The sequence below is a fragment of the Cinclus cinclus genome, chromosome 1, assembly GCF_963662255.1.
Source record: "Cinclus cinclus chromosome 1, bCinCin1.1, whole genome shotgun sequence".
Lineage (NCBI taxonomy): Eukaryota > Metazoa > Chordata > Aves > Passeriformes > Cinclidae > Cinclus > Cinclus cinclus.
Genome location: NC_085046.1, coordinates 27,015,209 through 27,033,464, shown reverse-complemented (window position 1 = coordinate 27,033,464; position 18,256 = coordinate 27,015,209). Strand labels below are relative to the sequence as shown.

Sequence of the window (18,256 nt, the reverse complement as noted above, 5' to 3'; positions counted from 1 at the left end):
AAAAAACACAGGAGAAGAACCCAAATAATATAGTTTGAAGTTTTTGGATCAAATAAAACTGTTCACCATTAAAGATATATTTCTGTCAATCCATCTCCAGACTAGTAAAACAAGATATAAGTAGTTCTTCCCAGCTCTTCAAGCTCTTATCTAAACAAAGGGAAGTAGTGCTTAAAGGTTGCTCTCCCATTTGCAGTGTCCCCTACAGGTCTTAGACAACTGTAACAAGGATTGTGACAACTCTGGGATGGAAAAACGACTCTATCAAAAAGAACATAGCAAGCATGACTGTAGTTGTTCTCCCATCTAAACGTAGACTGTTTTTTTTAAACTTTCTAAAGAGATTCACAAGCTGGAACAAAAACCCTGTACATACAAAGACCCCCATTTGTTATCCAAACCAGAAAACTGGTGTAGCACTTGTGAACAGACAACAGGTTTCTCCAGGACAAACATTAAAAAAATCCCACTAAGCTATTCCAAAACATCAGTCTAAAGCTATTCGTAACATTTGAATACTAAGAATGTGCCAATGGTCCAAAGTAATGGTTTTTGTTGCCCAGTTTCTAGAGATGCAGGTTTTTCAGCAACAATGGCTCCTTAAAGTAACTTTGCAGATAGGTAGAACTGTGTCTGGGACAGAGTAAATTTTCCTTGCAGCATCCCAGCCACACTGCTCTGTTCTTTGGGTTTGTTTTGGCTAGTGCTGAGTAGTGTTCACACAGCACCAGAGGTTTTCCTTTTTCATTGCCTCTTCCCCCTTTGCATCCACCCAAATCTGCAGGGCCTAGACTGAGTGGTCAAGAAGCTGGGAGGAGACAAAGCCAGGACAGATGCTATATCCCCATATGGGATCATGCCTGGCAATAAAAGCTCAGGAAAAAGAGAAAGGAAGGCTAATCAGAGCTATGGAGTTTATCTTCCTGTTGTAAATAGCTGCCCACTGCTAGGAAATAAATTTATCTTGTTTAGCTTGTGCATGCAGCTTTGCTTCTCGTATTAGAATGTCTTCATCCTGACCCAAATTTTCTTGCTTTTGTCCTAGTTCTCTCCACCATCCTACTGGGAGGGAAGAGTGTATGAGCAATAGCATCAGGGCTCACCTGGTGGCAGAGGCCAACCCACAACAACAGCCCAAGTTTGAACTCAGTTACTTCACTAGTTCAGTCAGACAACACTAATTCATTCACATAACGGTGTTCAGCTTTCAGATACTCAAGTTTATTACAGACTTAACACAATGAAACACAGTATAAAAAAAAGTAGATTGCAAAGTGTTCACATCATGGAATGCCAAGTTACAAAACATGAAGTAATATCCTTGAAAATACATGAAAGCTAGTGGGAAAATATGGTGAGATAGAGGGAAAACTTGTGGGAGACAGGAAGAAGGGGAGAAAAATACTAAGTCAGTTAAAAAAAATATACATGATCCAAGCTTTTTAAATAGAAAATTTAATATCATTCTTTGAGTCAAACAATCCTGTCTAGAAACATAATGAAGTTAGTGGTCCAGATTTTGAACCACTGAATAACAAGATTCCTTGCACCCCTGTTAGCTTACATTAACATAGCTTCTGTGTCCTACAAGTCATTCCAAAATACTCTTTGATTTCTAGAGTGTATATCATGCTTTACTGGATAGATTGTTTGCTACACCGTTACAAGAACATCTTAAGTTACAAAAATAGTTATCACTCATTAGTATCTCTATACATATCTCAAGCTATTATATGCACACTCTGTACAGTGGATGTTAACAGCAGTTAAATTTGCTTCCTTAAAACAAACAAAAGAACTAAGTCACAATCAGACCCAAAATACTCAGGCACCATAATACACTTACATGTGTGGTACTAAACATCCCTGCCCATGCAAAGCAAAAGCAGTTTCAGTACCCAGGAAACACAGGCATCCAAGCTGTAGGATCGCTGTGATGGCTGGAGGAGGAGAGTATGAGGATCAGGATGTTATTCCCACTGAACAGTCTCCCACTAGACTGCAGGGCTCTCCACACAAAGTGTGCAGATTCCACACAGACTTCTTCCTGGCCAACAGACCTGCCTACCCATGGAAAAGTAGGTTTACATGGCAAATGCTGTAGGTAGCAGAACTACCTCAAAATATCCCTCTGGTAATGATCAGAATTCCCAAGCTAAACATAAAATAGGAAGATGACTTCGGAAGTGGAACAAACACTGGGTGTTTGCCAGAGCCAAATAATTGTTTTCAGCATCTGTTGGCTGGGATCTATTTCTCCTTCCCTGGGCCAAAAGAAAAAAAAAAAAAAAAAAAAAAAAAAGACTTTTCAGCATGACCAGGGCCATCACTAACAAGTATTTTGCTGGTTGCAAGTAGTCCATTGTTGAAGCATATTGGTTGCACTTGCATTATTTGTCCTGCCCTTTCAGTAGTGGAAAGCCTGAAAGCATTACTAGGGCTGTGGCATTTTGTTAGACAGGCAAGTAAAAAACTTAGTTCTTAGAGGTACCATTGCTAGTCTTTCTCATCTCTTAACTTTACAAGTGCAGTTCAGCTGACATAAAGCTTCCTGCAGCTGCACAACTCTGGAACAAGTCACCTATTTCAGCAGGTGCTGTCTGGGAACAGACAGATGTTTTGCTATAGATTAGGGGGTGAGAAGAAAAACAAAACCACAACTACCAGCCTTCAAAAAACAGAGGGGAAAAAAAAGGAAACCTCAAATGCTGAATAAGAAACAACACTATTTCTCTTTTAACATTTTCTGAATATAGAAATTTCTCTCATACCACTCCAAGCACCATCTTTTCTATGATGAAGACACAACACTTAAGTTAAAGACCCTCATGGTTCAATCCAAGAAGAGTTTCAGCATTTAAATGGTTCCCTTTATAAACCACATGCTAAAAAGCCTAGGCATGTTTACAATGCACTACTATGAAAAAAAATATTCATTTGCAGAACTTCAAGGACAATTTGAAGCTAAGTCAACTAAAATGTGCTCAAATCTGCCAACAACAGGCTGCTTAATATAAACACTACAATGTTAATATCAAGGTCATGCACACATCAGAAGTGCATTAAGAACTTCAAAGTTATACCAGAGAGGAAAAAGATATTTATGGTTTGTCTTCACAAAAGATTAGGAATTAGGCAAACATCCCTATGACAGCGAGATAAGAAATTATGAATGAACTTCTACAGGCTTTTTCCCACACCAGGAATTCAAGAATGTCAGGTATTTCATCTTTTAATAAGAGTGCTTCCCTTTACATCTCTCAAAATAGACATTTGATGGTTAGATCTTTAATGGTTTGGATCTTGGATGGTTATTTATTCATTCTTTTATTTTTAAAGCAGTGTATTTGAAATGTACAATAACTTTGCTCTCCAATGGCCAAATAGTCAACACTATTATGCATTTAAATGTTCCATAGTTACTTATGTTAAAATTTTGAAATTTTACAGTTATTTTAAACAGAATACATTAAGCTGATTTTCAATAGTGCCATTACAGTGCAACATCTGGACTATATTTCTTACTGCTTAAAGAAATAACTAACAGAGCTTCCATTTTAAAGTGCAATAGGTTTTGATAAAGGAATTGCTACAAACTATTCAAGTGAAAAGAATTCTACTAGAAATAAACACACCAGTATAAATGTATTTGATAGTGTCTGAAGACCAAAGGCAGTTACAAGTGAAATATGAAACACTTCAGAAGACACACATAATATAAACCAGGAAAGAAATTGTAATGTTTCAAGCCAACTTTCTGGAGAGAATTACATTTATTGATTTACAACTGAACTGAAAGACTCGCCTTCTTTATTTTAAGATCAAGATAAAATGAATGTGAAAAATGAAAGGTCTGGCACTTGGATCTATACTGATACCTTGTTTACAAAGTTAAACAAGTTAATAGTGAGTTCTCTTGCTCCCTTAGCATGTTTCCAAGCTTGGTCACATAAAGCAAGTACAAGTTAAATATTCACACAGATGTTTACCAGCTTATCTGATGAGATGTTATATTAAAATCAGTACATAAATTTAAATTTATTTGCCTTATTTGGTTAGTAATATGCTGACAGTTGTGCAAGGGAATATTAGCACTTGGAACCTTAAGCCTTTCATTCTCCCACTACTGAGGATTCTCTTAATTTGAGAATTCAGTAGTATCTTTAACCCACAGTCTGTTTTTTAAGATGAGAACTCCATTCAGTAAATCTATCACAAATTGATGTTTAGATACCCTAGATGAAAAAAACGGAGTTTTATCTTCTCCCGACACATATATGGAAAGAATAACTCTGCTCAATTCCTTAATTTAAATCAGCGAATCCCAAGCACTTCATGCAAGGTTAAGAACCACAGATGTAAGTATTGATTTTGCTCAGCATGTCCACCAAAATTTCAAAAGCCAGTTTGAGTATCAACGTTGCATGAAGTGTAACTTCCCCCCTGCCATGCTTGCTCAAAAGCAGGATTCACTACTGTCACCAAATAATTTGATCATTGTGCCATTCCAGTTATTTTAATTACTTTTCATCCTTAGAAGAATTTTTTTTAATCAATATAGCTATCTGCCTACAGCTTTCTTCTTCTACTTCAAGAAACCATAAACAACAAAACCCCCAAACAAAAACAACACTCTAGTGTATAAGTATTTAAGCCTAAAATAAAAGACCCTGTGTCACTTGCTGGCAGACTTCAGCTCTGATATGGTTTAAACCAGAACTCTCTCTCTCTCTCTCTACTCTCCATTATCAGCTTATCTTTCTACAACTGGTATGATGAGTTCACCTCTCTGATTCTAGCCAGCTCCCCACTCTCCTGGTCTTTAGTTATTACTACCTGTATCTTTTCAGGCTATCAGATAAGCTTATGAATGCACTTTAGCAGCTACAGGACTGAACCCCATCTAAACAGTAGAAAGATGAGTCAGTTGTGAACTAGCCTCCCTCACGACTGTGAGCTGTAATAAAGAATGTTTACTTTCAAGGGCCCAAAATCAAGAATAATCTTCAGAATATAGCCATGGTAAGTCATCTCAATTGACTACTCCAGTTACAGAAGTTCTCTAAAGGCAAAAGATGGAGTCTTCACCTTATCAACAACTTTCCGAAATTGACAGTTGAGGTTCCCGAAGTTTTCACAGACTCTTGGAATAAGCACTCATAGCAATTCAAATAGAGAAAGGGGGGGGGGGGGGGGGTATTATGGTTACTTAATGTCTTTTAAATCAGTCTTACACCACCCACATTTTTTCCCCACCCACACCCTTAGGTCCATCTAAGAGAGGCCAGCAAAGAAAGGAATACTGTAGACATGTATCTTCACTGAAGTATTGGCCCATCAGAAATGGTTAGTGGCAAGTTACTCTGAAGCTTTTTTCTATTGTGTTTATTGCCATTGATTTTGTGTAGCTTATTTCCAGGAGATTGGCAGCATAAAACCAGTAATATCTATTTAAAAGAAAACATTATTCATTATAATGCAACAGTCTTAATAGTACTTTCTTACAGCTGCATCTCACCTAATTCAGAAATAAAACAATCCTGACCTAGCTAATTAAAACGTTAACCCTCGGAACAGTCAGTCTTCAGAAGTCAAACAACTTTGGACCCAAAGTTTAAAATCATCATGATTGACACTTACCCCAGAAATTTGTAAGTGCAAACTGTGCTACAGAAATTATTTTGTGTTGTCAGTCAGTAACCTCACAATTATATCAGCACTTACTCCTACAGAAAGAATTGCTTCATCTTCCCTTACATAACTGATGTGACTGTTGAGTGCTCTGGAGGTACAGAAAACTACTGCATTTGCTTACTGAGCCTGTGCAAGAAATAAACACAACCCAACATATTAACACTTAAAAGTTGCTTAGGTACATAATATATTAAAACAGTAAAAAAAAAAAAAATTACAAAAATTTACATCAAGCTCTCCAAACCCATGATCAAAGTTTCCCACCTAGTTCCAACTGCACAATCTTGATTTTAATACCTATTCTAAAAAGTTTACTAAAAATAGATTGGTAAAGTCTTTTTCATTTTCTAGAGTCTTGTAATTTTTTTTTGTCAGTAATTGTTGTGGGAGTTGTTTCTTGTTTAATTTTAAACACAGCTTTCAATCTAACACTATATATTCTCCTTATAACATCCCAGAGGTAGCAAGAGGAAATATGAATGAAAAGATGCCAGATTCTAGAAACTGCACATTCAACTATAGTTTCATCCAAGAGAGCTCTCCTGGCTTTCATAGACTGCATGTCACCTCTAATCATGGATAGCAAATAAAGTGTAGAATCCCAAAATAAAGAACTATGTCATTGGGTTACTAATAGAAATTTCATACCCAGACACCTCAAAGTAATCTTGTTATTTAAGTAGTAACACTGCGTTTTCAACAGTCAAATATCAAGAACTGAAATACAAACTTATAAATTTATGAGTATTATTTTTAAAAAACGCTCATTAGTGACACATTTCACCTAAACACAGACACACACAGTTATTCTAAGCTGATGTACCACACTGTAAGGAAAAGTCCCAGTTCTGTTCAAGAATCTGATATTCCCCCTCTCCCCCCCACCACACAACTTGACAGAAGTGCTTACAGTAACAGAAAGCAAACAGAAGGGGAAAACACAACATTTAACAAGTGCACCTATTTACAATTTGCACCTTTCCCTCCTTGCATCTAAAGTGTACAGATCTCCATGTTTGCTATGCTGTACATCACATGTACTCTCCACTCCCTGTAACACCAGCTCTATCCAAAGGATCTCTGCAAGCACCAACAGCAGTCATTCCACAACAGCCAACAGGTGCTTTTACTGTGGAGGCTGAAGGACATTTAAATATTCTGACTGGCCCAGCTGGTAGGTTGTGTTTCCTCCACAGTCCACATACTGGTATCTCTCCTGGGATATTTGCTCTGGGTGGCCTAAGTATGAGGTGGTCACTGTCACTCTTAAAAAGACAGAAGAGAAGAGATTTTGAGTTTCCTATTCTAAAAAATCAGTGTGATTATATTACTAGTATTATTAAGGAAAAAGTTTTGGAACAAAATATGTTTTAAATACATTTAAGAACATTACTGATTTACCACTACAAATTTTCTCCATGAAAGACATTTGGTTCCTTTTCCTAAAGATGCTAAAGCTGAGGTTTACTCGTAATATTTACTACTCTAAGTAATATTTCACGTTTGTGACAAGAAAGCAAATGATTAAGCAAGCTACAAGCCATGCCATATCAAATCTAAAGACACAACCTAGTCCCTCACCAACTAAAGACCCTACCATGTTGAAATTTATGCAATGTCACAAAAAGCAGTCTCTGACAAGAGTACTAAAGCCAGGAACTCCTTCAAGATCAAAGATCTCAGCAAGTTTTGAGCAGTGGGTGATACACAAAGTAATTTTAAAGTTTTTGAGAACTCAGTAGCTCCATGGCTACAGCCCAGCTGCAGAACAGATACAGTAACAAAAATTCTCAATCCAGTCTTTACACCACCAGAAACTGTCAAAAGACAGTTCACTTTCTCTAACTAAAAAGCTACTGCACTAGAAAGCAAGTTGACTTCCTTTTATTTATGATGCAAAGACTCCAGTATTTGAGTATCATTTTAATGAGAATTACATGGCTGCTGAAGTTGTTTCTCACACATAGGAAGGTACCATACTTACTGCATCATCACTACTATGTTATGTACTTTGATAGATGGTAAAGTACAGAAGTCACTGCAAAAAAGAAGAACAACTGTTAGATTTACATCAAACTTTTTCAGGGTAATTATCTAAAATAATTTCTGGCTTCAACTGGAAATTCTGCTGTCTGTATATACAGAGACTACAGAGTTGCTGGCAGTGGTAACAGAATCATTTGCCAGTGACTGTATGCTCACCTTACATACAGTCTTACTTTCACAGGTACTGTCTTCATGTGTGTTTGCTTTCATGTAATGTTTGCTAACAGCAACGCCCTCAGAAAGTGTTCATTCCATCTTCTGGAAGCAAACCAAACTTAACCTGAGCCACTACATTTAAAGCTTGTCAGTATCACTTTCGTCACCTTTTTTTTCATCCACTTCTATATTATGTAAAGTAACCTTTAACCAACATACAGAGATTCCAAAGTCAAGGTTATTGTTCTCTTGCAAGACAACCTTTTCAGATTTACATTTTCTGAAACACACCTACATGCCAGTCATAAAGAGCACCATGTATGTGCATACTTTTAACCCCTGCTTCTTAATCATTGCTCTTGGTCACAAACTTATCAGCTCTAGAATAAAAGCACGTGGTCAGTTCAGTAAGATTGCTTGGCAGCCACCTACAGTATTTGTCTTTTGTCATTCTTTCCCCCTGCACCAACACATTTAAAATATAAACAGTCAGTGAACTCAGCTCATCCAAATTGTAAAAAATTACAGCATTACCATGAGTTCCATGAAGGCTATTTATGACATTTATTTATTCCTCAGGCATCCAAAGAGTGAGCAGATTCACAAGATTCAATGTTTACATAAAGCTAACTTCCATAATTTTAAAAGGTGACAGAGATTCAACATTTTCTGTTGATTTGAAGTTTGTGCCTCTCATGGCATTTCACACCTATGTAATTTTATTTCAACACTCCAAAGCAATAAAGTTTTCTCCCACCCCAAAGGGGCTGGTACCCATGAGAACTGCACACAGACCTGAAGTCTCAATAGTTAACTCTTTCTGTTCAGTCTGGATTTCAGTGTAAGAGAACTAAAACTCGGGTTTGTGACCATGATATAATGAGCTAACAGTCTGTTGGAACAACGAACTTAGAGAATAAAACTGCTCAAAGGGCAGGCTGCTTACCATTGTATACACAATGTGTAAGACAAGTCTCTAATTTGCATACCACTAAATACAAATTTCCTTCTACTACAGAGAAAGTTGTGGGAAAGTTACTAAAGAACTTGTTAGGGGAACACACCTGCACTTTCACCCCCTAAACCAGCAGTCCTTACTAGTGTCAAGGCCAAAAATACTGTAACAGAAATACCATTTAAAGGGTTTATAGCCAGGTAAAGCAAGCCACTATACGAAACTAATCAAGCAATTGTGGTTTACCTATCTTTCAGTACTATTAAAATTAAAGAAAATGCCCCAGCAACTTCTCAAACAAATTCCTGCTAACTTTGCAATAAGTTGTTTTCAACACCACTGCAACTTTTAGTAAGATCCACATGATATTTATAGGTGAGTACACTTACTACATGTAGCTCATTTCATCTTGTATGACTGTGGGCACCATATAATCAATCTAAAAAAAAAACCACAATAAAAAAAGCAATGAAAACACAAATAAATAAATCTATATATGAGGATTAACATATGTTTAACCTTGAAAGCCTAAGCTACTAACCTGCTTCATATCCAGTGGACCAATGTTGGTGATGTTATTTAACCGTGCTTTGCCAATAACTGTTTTTGAAAACTGAACTTGGGCTGTGATATTTGCCACTTCAACAGAGTAATAGTTGTTATTCGTTATATTAAGTGTGTTCTGAAAAAAACAAAACACAAACCAGTAACAGCTATCCATTCGGTGTATCTTGATGAGCAAGCATGTTGAATCTAGTGCATGAGACAGTAATATCAGAAATTCTGCAAGTAAATTCTCCTTCCTGTGAGGATTGCAGGGAGGAGTGGGGTTACCAACCATCACTTAACTCCTTTCTGAGTTTGTTTAGTGAACATATTGAGTGACACAAACTTCTGCACAGCCTTCCTGGTAACAATACTGCATTTCTTCCTATCCTCAATTATTCATTCCAGGAAATTTAGCTGTCAAAGGACGTCTTTCTCCCATGGCAGCTTTGCCTTGTTTAAAATTAAGAATACTACCAAAAGTCTTCAGGCAATCCTTTATCAAGGTCATTACAAAGAGATCAAGAACTATGTGGGAAGAGCTCCTTTGAGTTTTAAGGTGGATAAGAAAGTATTTTTCCTCAACACCAATTTTGACAGAGGCATAATACCAGGGCAGTAACAAACAGCATTCCTACATACACACACTATATTTTGGACATATTCCAAAAGCAACACTGAGAACTCCAAATTTACTGTTCCCTTGAAAACAGAAGACCCAGTGCCAGCTTGCAACTACACCTCTATTAACTATAACTACAAGAACCAGCCACAGCAAGCTCAGCTACGTTTTTCAAACTCGTCATTGATTCTAGTTCTTAAGGCACCAGCTAAGCTTTTCAGCCAGACCACATTTTCTATGTACATTAAACTCTCAAAGCAGCATCTCCTGGTGCATTTATGCCTTACAGACACCCAAACAGTCAGACTTACCGTAATATTTAGATAGATTATCCGCCTGTCTGGTTCATAAGTGACATACACTGACTTCACACCAACGTACTGAACGTCAATTGAGCGAGGAAACAAGAAAAATACAGCCAGTCCAGAAAGTAGTAAACACACAGTTACAGAAGCAGTCACATAGAGCTTTCTGGAGGAAAAAAAGCACATTTCAGAGTCAAAAGCACATTAAAAAACAGTGACATGCTATTTTCTTTAAATCATAAGGAGCAGGAGTAGTCAATACAACTAATTCAGTCTATTTCTAGCTTCCATTAGCTTCTAAAAAGAGAAAAAACCTATGCTGCACTTCACAGCTATGTCTTAAACACCTCTTACTCTTGCATATACACCAGAAATCACATTTCAAATCATGTGGTTATCCCAGCATTTGTAACTTGCAAAGGAAAATGGAAAAGGTAAATATTTATGCGCTTTGAAACAAATCCACTTCCTTTTTCATTTATTTATAGCACAACTTCTGCTATTTTGTGGAAGCCCCTCAAAAACACCCAGAACACAAAACAAAGCTCTTATGACCTAGAAACCCGACTTCCAGGGAAAGTGTTAGAACTAAGGAGCAGGAAATTCACAATCAAGCTAATACAAAAGGGTATATTTGTGTGGGTGTGGCTCTGTGCACAGGAGGGTGGGTGGTAGTAGTGGTGTGAGAGATAATAAGAAAACTCTCCACAAATAAAAATATGTACTTCACCTCCAATTTTGTCAAGATTTGAACACTAGAGTAATACATTTCAAATCTGTACTACCATTACATCAGATATATTATCCAGAATAGTATTATGTGAAGCTAATATATTTATTTTTCCTGGCACTCATTTCTGTTTGCTACAAAAATATCAAAACATTTAAAAAAAGGAAGTAAAAACCAAAACATGTCAGAACAAAAAGCCCTGAACATTGTAGTGAATCCCCTAAGTAGATACTGGAAAAAAAAAATAAATATACTGCATCGTAAATTGTAGATTTTTCTAGCTACAAAGATCATAATATTACAAATTAATTTTAGGTGACTTATTTTGTAGCAGTGGCTCAAAGACATTACTGATTAACTCAAACTCTAATAGTGAAGATGTGTCTGCTTAGATCAATTAGGATGCTACAGAGATTGAGATATATTCACATCATTACTGTAAACATGTAGATGAGTAGGTAATTCCTTACCCTTGTACTTAGCTAAGATGTACTGTGATGGAAATATGCACACCTGTTAATAAATAACTCTCCAAGAGTTAGAGGTTAAGGCTGGTATTACCCACAAGCCCTGTTCTTCCAATAATGAATGCAAGAAAGCATTCCAGTGATTTCTGCTTGATTCTTCTTACTGTTATCTCATTTGAATTGTTGAATTTTAACTAGAAGAGAATAATTAAATGAAGATTCAAGTATCACAAACAGCTATCGACTTACGTTCTTCTTGGCCTCAGTCTTTGATCACTATATGGAATTAAGGCCACCAGCTGATTTTCCTGCCCTGGAAACAAAAACACCCTTTCAGAATTTAAACAAAGAATAAGTGTTGTTGCAGCACTTTTAAACAAAGAGTACCCGTTACAACTTAGTGGTACCAAAGAATAAACACTAAAGATAAACATTTAAATTCCAGATAAGGACCGGGTCAAATGCTACTATAGCTGATGTCACTTTCTGAAATAGAGCATGGCTTACGCAACATCAAGATGAAAAAACACCAAGTCCACAAGGACCAAAACAGCAATAAATTCTGTCTCTGTGCTGCACACATGACCAGAGGCAGTACTGCCTCTTGCACCACTTCCTGGAGAAGAGATGTAGAACAGCTCCAAGCTCTCTATGCCAGAACACGTGAACTCATGGGACAAAATATCCAGAAGCTTGGGCAGTAAGAACTGATCCAGAAGGCATTCTGCATGTAGTCTTCTGAAAAGCAGAGCTCAGGTTTGGTTAACAAAAACCCCAACAAACAAGCCCAAACTGAAACAACCAAAGCTATCAATACAGGTGATCTGGGCAACACAAGCTATGCATACACTGCATTCTGGAAACCAGGAGTATAGAAAACCATATTTATCATGGTGCTGCTGAGCTCTAGCACCCTGGAAGTCAAAATAAGTATCTACTGGAATTTCTCCAGGAAAGTTATGTCACTAGACAGCATTTTTAAATGGGTTATCTTAACAGCAGAAGTAAAAAAGCACGTGCACAGACAAGTAGTTGTTGAATATATATGTACTACATCTTCCAGTAGAACTTTTACCATTTGTTGTGGAACTGTATGAGAACAGAGGCCTCAAAGCCAAGTTGGATCTGCAATTTTTAAGCCAAATGCAAAATTTTATCAAATAATCACTTAGCTGTTCAAGCACTTGGCAATGATTCCATGCTGAATAACTACGATAAGCAAAACATGCTAACGAAGGTTGATGTTTTGCATGCCACTGTATCTTTCTAAAAAGCCTGTACCAATTTAAAACACATTTTCATGTCTACGTCGATGAAGTCTTCAACCTTTGAAGAACATAGCACAGTCCTGCTGTCACACATCACACTAAAAAACTAAAGCTGTCCAAGTAACAAAACATAAATTCATAGATTTATTATAGTTTAGCCATCGTATCACTAAATTATAGTCTTACTAGTAATGCTGTCATTCTTAATTTTTCCCCTCTCCCTGGAAATGACCTCCAAACATGACATTTTTTCTCTCTAAAATACTAAAGAATAATTAGAAAGACAATCCTCTTATCTCTAATAACTCATTTTAAGTTCTAAATTTAACCACATTATTTCATTAGAATGTATAGACAATGTGCATGTTTTTATAGTTACTGCAAAATCTTTAATAAAATAGTTAACTTACATTTATTTAAGCATTATATCTAAGGATTCTACAGTGAAAATAGCATGCTTTTGAACAGAGAAATCCTATTATTTCTGCATTTTGAGTAAAACATGTTACTGATATATACAAGTATTTCAAGTTAACAAGTTAACAGAACAAACTTCTTTACCCTTGCTGGCTAAGGTAATTTTTAGTTTCAGAGTTTTTCCAGGTGTCAAATTTGCAGAATTCAGTGGTACTCCAAGAATACATTGTAGTAGAAAGTTTAACAGCTAAAACACAAATCTCCTATGGTATTTGCAACCACTGAAATACTCTATGCTCCCTGGTCCTTCTACAAAGATGAGATGCAAGTGTTTGTGAACTGTATCATAACCTAATCTCAATGAAGCACATGTAGAAGGACAACATGGCACAGACATCACTCAAGTTTCCCGATCTGCAGGTCAGTATCAGTTCCAAGAGCTTTTACACCCAATAATCTGTTTTGGATAAGAGGTCTGGCAAAAGCAAACTCAAACACGAAATCACCTCATCACCTCTTCCTCAGTCAAAGGCAAAATCTCACAGCTGAAGCAAAAGGCTGTGCCTTGGCCCACTGCATTTGTCACTGTCTCCTTCTGCCTGGTTTCAGATATCCTGCATTCTCCTTCCACAGGTCTCTTCATAAATATTTAGGTAGCTTATCATTTAGGACAGGAGCATAACAAAGCAGCATGTTTTACCAAGAGGAAAAGCAAACAAAACAGTTAGGTATGGAGACTAATGCTGCGTAGCCTACTCCTTCCCTAGGCAGCCAAAGAACGTATATGTTTTCAATTCCAGGCTGGAGTTATCCACCTACCAAGCATGAGTGAGACAAAAGCAGGATAAAGGAAAACAAAGGACACTGGCAGCAGTGAGGGCAAAAAAAAAAAAAAAAAAATCACTATAAATCAGGGAAGAGGTGTTGCATCCTAGATCTACTTTTCCATCTCTGTATTTGCAGCCATTTTTGCAGTTATGTATTGATTCAAATAATTTAAAATAGGTCGTTAAAAAAAGATGCAATAAAATGCCGTGAACCTAAAGGTTATGGTTATGTGTGGATTCAGGGCTCAGGAGAAAGAAACAGTTGCATTGTACAGACAAGAGGAGATCCAGGTTGTAACAGCCAAGGTGTAACAGCTGACCCCATTTGTTACACTCATTTAGTGTAACAAAATGCTTAGTGCTAAAAAAAAAGTAAAAATATGAGAAAAGCTATTTGCTATGAATTATTATAACTGCATATTGTTATTATGCAAATTTATAGGTTAAAAAAAAGAAATAAAAATAATAAACACAGAAACTTACCTCGTGGAATTCTTCCTGTGCCCTGGCAAGTTGGGCAGGTGACACTGTCTCTTCCTGTAAATTCCACATAGGGAAACTGTGACACATCCCCACATCTGCTGTCTTCATTGTGCACTTCTGAATGAACTAAACCATTCCTCACGTTATCAGACACTGAGCTTCCATCATAGCCATCTTCCTTGCATGTATGCATAGGCAGGTGAGAAAGTGATTTTCCCATGTCTAAAAAAAAGTCAGAAGGAAATTTTCAGGGAGAATGATTCAAACATTGGCTTGCATTTATTCCTCTGCAGCAGGTAACGATTAGTCTGTGGCCACAGTCTAACAAGACTCAGCTCTCCTTTGCTCAGATCCCTTAAGACCTGCAAAGCACTAAGGCTCTGTCAAGCTGGAGTCAATCCCAAACTGCAAAGAACCTGAATTTACTGGGAGCTTTGTTCAGATGCACAGGTTGAAAGGGGATCAGTGAGAGGCTTTGAAGTTAGAACAGTACAACTGCTGGTGAAAGTTGCAATGGCTTTTCAAAGTATTGTTATTGTACAGGCTTTAACACAATACACTCATCTTGGCATTAAAATAAAAAAAGTATCAAGACTGGGCCATAGAAAGCAATTTTGAGTAAATTCTACATACGTGACAGACCTAATTTCAATAAATTTTTTAGCCTGGGCTTGTTTTGAGAGTACAGGATTAGCTAATAGTTTCCAAGCTAGAAATATACATTGCCTGGTATTTAAACTGATGATTCCCTTTAATTCAAGTAAGGACTAATTCACAGGGGAGTCAAGCAAAAAATGGGTGTTACTTGAACATAGCAGCTGCCAATATATAGCACTTATAAAGACTTGTTTAAAAAAGAGTATTACTCACAAAAGCTTTTTTGTTATTTACATGTATTTTAATTTTTTTCTCATTACTGTGGCTTTTCAGCAATGACACTGAAAATATCTACCTTGAAACACAGAGCATTTAAAACTAAAGTCTTTAAAAAAATGCAGTAAGCAGAAACCTCCCCAGTTTGCAACATGTTGGAAAAAACCTCCAAGATAAAAAAACCAAACCTCTACAGCAATGGCAATTAGTTGTCCAGTTTATCTACATAACCCATTTTAGTTAGTTAACACACAGAGACAGCAGTCACTCAATTCATCAGTGTTTTGAGGAACTGCATGTTTTTTTTTCCATTAAGAGGCATTTTTAGAGTGGCAGCTAAGAATTATGCTGGTTCACTAAAAGTAGGTCTTACAAGGAAGATTAGAAGAGGAAAATAAGTCAGAATATTTTAAACCAACTACTCAAGACAGAACAGAAATATCTTAAATATAGTGAGGGCAATGGAAACACAACATTAATTTATTAAACTGCGACAAAAGCTAGGTGATTGTGGGAGAAGGAAAGTAAGTAAACAAATGCTAAGTAGTCCCAGTTACTGTGCCAGCAAATACGCAGGATTACTTTTTTCATTTATGTCATTAAACCCTTACAAACAGGAAAGCTATTTACCTTTCTTACCCTTCAGTTCAAAAAGTGCTACAGCACTTTTTAAACATTCTAAGTTTGGGAGCCATTCAATAATGGAAATTGTTGAATTGAAAATTAAAACTATGGAGCTAGTGGAAAAAAAATCCTGAAAAAGCTGCTAACATTGTTGACAATTGTTTCACATGGGGTTTTTGTTTACTTTTCTCCTTGCAGCTGACCTGCAGCCTTCAAGCTATGGAACTTGAGTCTTGCAGCATAAGCAATAGCTGTCACAATTACAGATCTGACAGCTCAGGGATCGTGCTGTTCTGCTACCACTTCATCCAACTCCCACTGACAACTGAAGTGCACCTTCTAGTTTTAGCTTTTACCAGAAGGAAAAGCTCACACGCTCCCTGATCACACTGTGACATGAACCAAATTGCAGCAAGCAAGGATGATTGGGAACTCCTTTCAAGAGCACATCCTTCACTTGAATTAAAGTACTAATGCAGGTGCATCCTCCAACGCCAACTGTACCTGAGCTTCAATAATTAATCTCTGGTGCCAGACAGAGAAACGTCTCAGTTCAGAAACAGGAAAACACAGAACCACTTTCAAGCAAAACTGGATTCACCAATATGCTTTTTCTCCTAGCCAAGCCTGAACCTTATTACAGCTGACCACAAATCAAGAACATGTTGATCTTTTATCCAGCACTCATAGGCTAAACAGTAGCAACTCTGACAATATAACAACTCTGTATGTCACAGTTTCTATATTATCACTAAAGTCAGAAATCTTACTTCATGAACAGCTCTGCTTTGGTCCAGTCTCCCTTGGAACTAATGTTACACTCCATTCGCCTTGGACTCATCTGAGGTTTCTGTGAATTCAGTTTGTTAAAATGAGTTTGGTAAATTAAAAATGTTGCGACAAGTGGCTTTTGTTTACAACTGCACCCTTCAACTTGCTATGCAATGCAGCACAATGGTACAAAACCCAGACAGTGTCACAAGACAGACTGAACTGCCACATCCTGAGCTACATGTAAGACTAGGGGAAAAAAACTTTGTTTATAAACTCAGTGAAACTTCATAGAGTCAAACTAAATTGTTATACTTCTCCACCAAGTTAGGCTAGTGTTCTTACCCTTTATATACAAACATAAAAACTTGAAATTACAAACCTACTTCTTTTTCAATACAGTAAAAGCTTTCGAATCGCAACCACCGTCTGCCCCACCAGCAGTCCCTTAACCGCGAACATCACAAGCTCCTCCACAGCAGGCTAAAGCAGTGACTCGGCAGCGACAGGCTCAGCCAGCTCGGGCGGGCACGACCAGCGCTGCCTTTCACGGCCCCTTTACAGACCCACGTCTCGGACACTGCCTGGGCGGTAAGGCGGGCGCCGCCCAAATAAATAAAGGAGTGAAAAATGCTGGGGTTTAGAGATTTTCTCGTCCGTCATCGCCAGCTACTCTCACAAACATGGCGAAGTTTACAGCCGGCAGACTTGGACCAAGGCCCGGCGAGCTCGGCAGCTGCTGGGCTGCCCGGCCGGCCCCCGCTCCCCGCTCGGCCTGGGGTGGTCTCGGCGCGGGAGCCGTCCCGTGGCAGGGCCGGGCCAGGCCAGACCAGGGCAAGGCCAGGCCAGCCCCCCCCGCTCCGCCGCCGGCCTGCCCGGGCCCATCGAGGCCCAGGGGGGCCGCAGCGACCCCCGCCCGGCGCGCAGCTCCGCCAGCGCCCCGCAGCCCCCGCCCGCCGCGGGAGCGCCCCTCCGTCCCCACCTGCGGCGCGGGCTCCGCGGGCCGGGTCGGACCGGGCCGGGCCGGGCACGGCACAGGGACAGAACCGGAGGCTCCGGGAGCGACGCAGCTGCCGGCGCTGAGCCCCGGATCGAGCGTGTGCGCAGCCGCGGGGCGGAGCCGGCTGTGCGCTGTTCTCACGGCCGGGCCGGGCCGCAGCCCCGGTGGCCGAGGCTCGGGAGTGGCCCATAAACCATAAATCGCAGGTCCGAGGGGGGGAGCGCGATCCCGTGTCCTGGAGTGGAATCAGGGGCAGGGAAAGGGGAATAGGGAGGTGGCGCAGCCCCGCTTTGCGGCAGAGGGACTAAAGGGGATAGAGCGGGATTCTATCCGGGGCTTCCCTGACAGAATCCTATTAACAGAATCATCTAAGATCGTCGAGTCCAACCTATGACCGAACCACCACGTCAACTAGACCACGGCACCAAGGGCACGTCCAGTTTTTTCTTAAACACCTCCAGGGACGGTGTCT

The 18,256-nt window shown here is 38.8% G+C and overlaps 1 protein-coding gene across 2 annotated transcripts; it reads right to left on the bottom strand.

Moving 5' to 3' along the window:
- Nucleotides 1-1,199: 1,199 nt before the first annotated feature.
- On the bottom strand, nt 1,200-17,799 carry TMEM106B (transmembrane protein 106B). Of its 2 annotated transcripts, none has more exons than XM_062508074.1 (8): nt 17,767-17,799; nt 14,517-14,738; nt 11,771-11,834; nt 10,331-10,490; nt 9,393-9,533; nt 9,241-9,290; nt 7,679-7,732; nt 1,200-6,959 (listed from the first exon to the last, which is right to left on the bottom strand). In XM_062508074.1, exons 2-8 carry the CDS (start codon nt 14,734-14,736, stop codon nt 6,821-6,823), a joined length of 828 nt encoding a protein of 275 aa, XP_062364058.1. In that variant the 5' UTR covers nt 14,737-14,738; nt 17,767-17,799; the 3' UTR covers nt 1,200-6,820. The 2 variants fall into 2 exon arrangements, with proteins under 2 accessions (XP_062364058.1, XP_062364068.1); XM_062508084.1 differs by having other exon boundaries at nt 1,200-2,264.
- Nucleotides 17,800-18,256: the final 457 nt, after the last annotated feature.

What these genes read in the sequence shown, in the direction of transcription:
- TMEM106B (XM_062508074.1), bottom strand. Translation starts at nt 14,736, where the DNA reads ATGGGAAAATCACTTTCTCACCTGCCTATGCATACATGCAAGGAAGAT. An exon ending in CACAGGAAGAATTCCACGAG is followed by an intron (nt 11,835 to 14,516) that starts GTAAGTTTCTGT and finishes TTTTGTTTCCAG; the next exon opens with GGCAGGAAAATCAGCTGGTG. An exon ending in TAATCTATCTAAATATTACG is followed by an intron (nt 9,534 to 10,330) that starts GTAAGTCTGACT and finishes TGTTTTTTTCAG; the next exon opens with AACACACTTAATATAACGAA.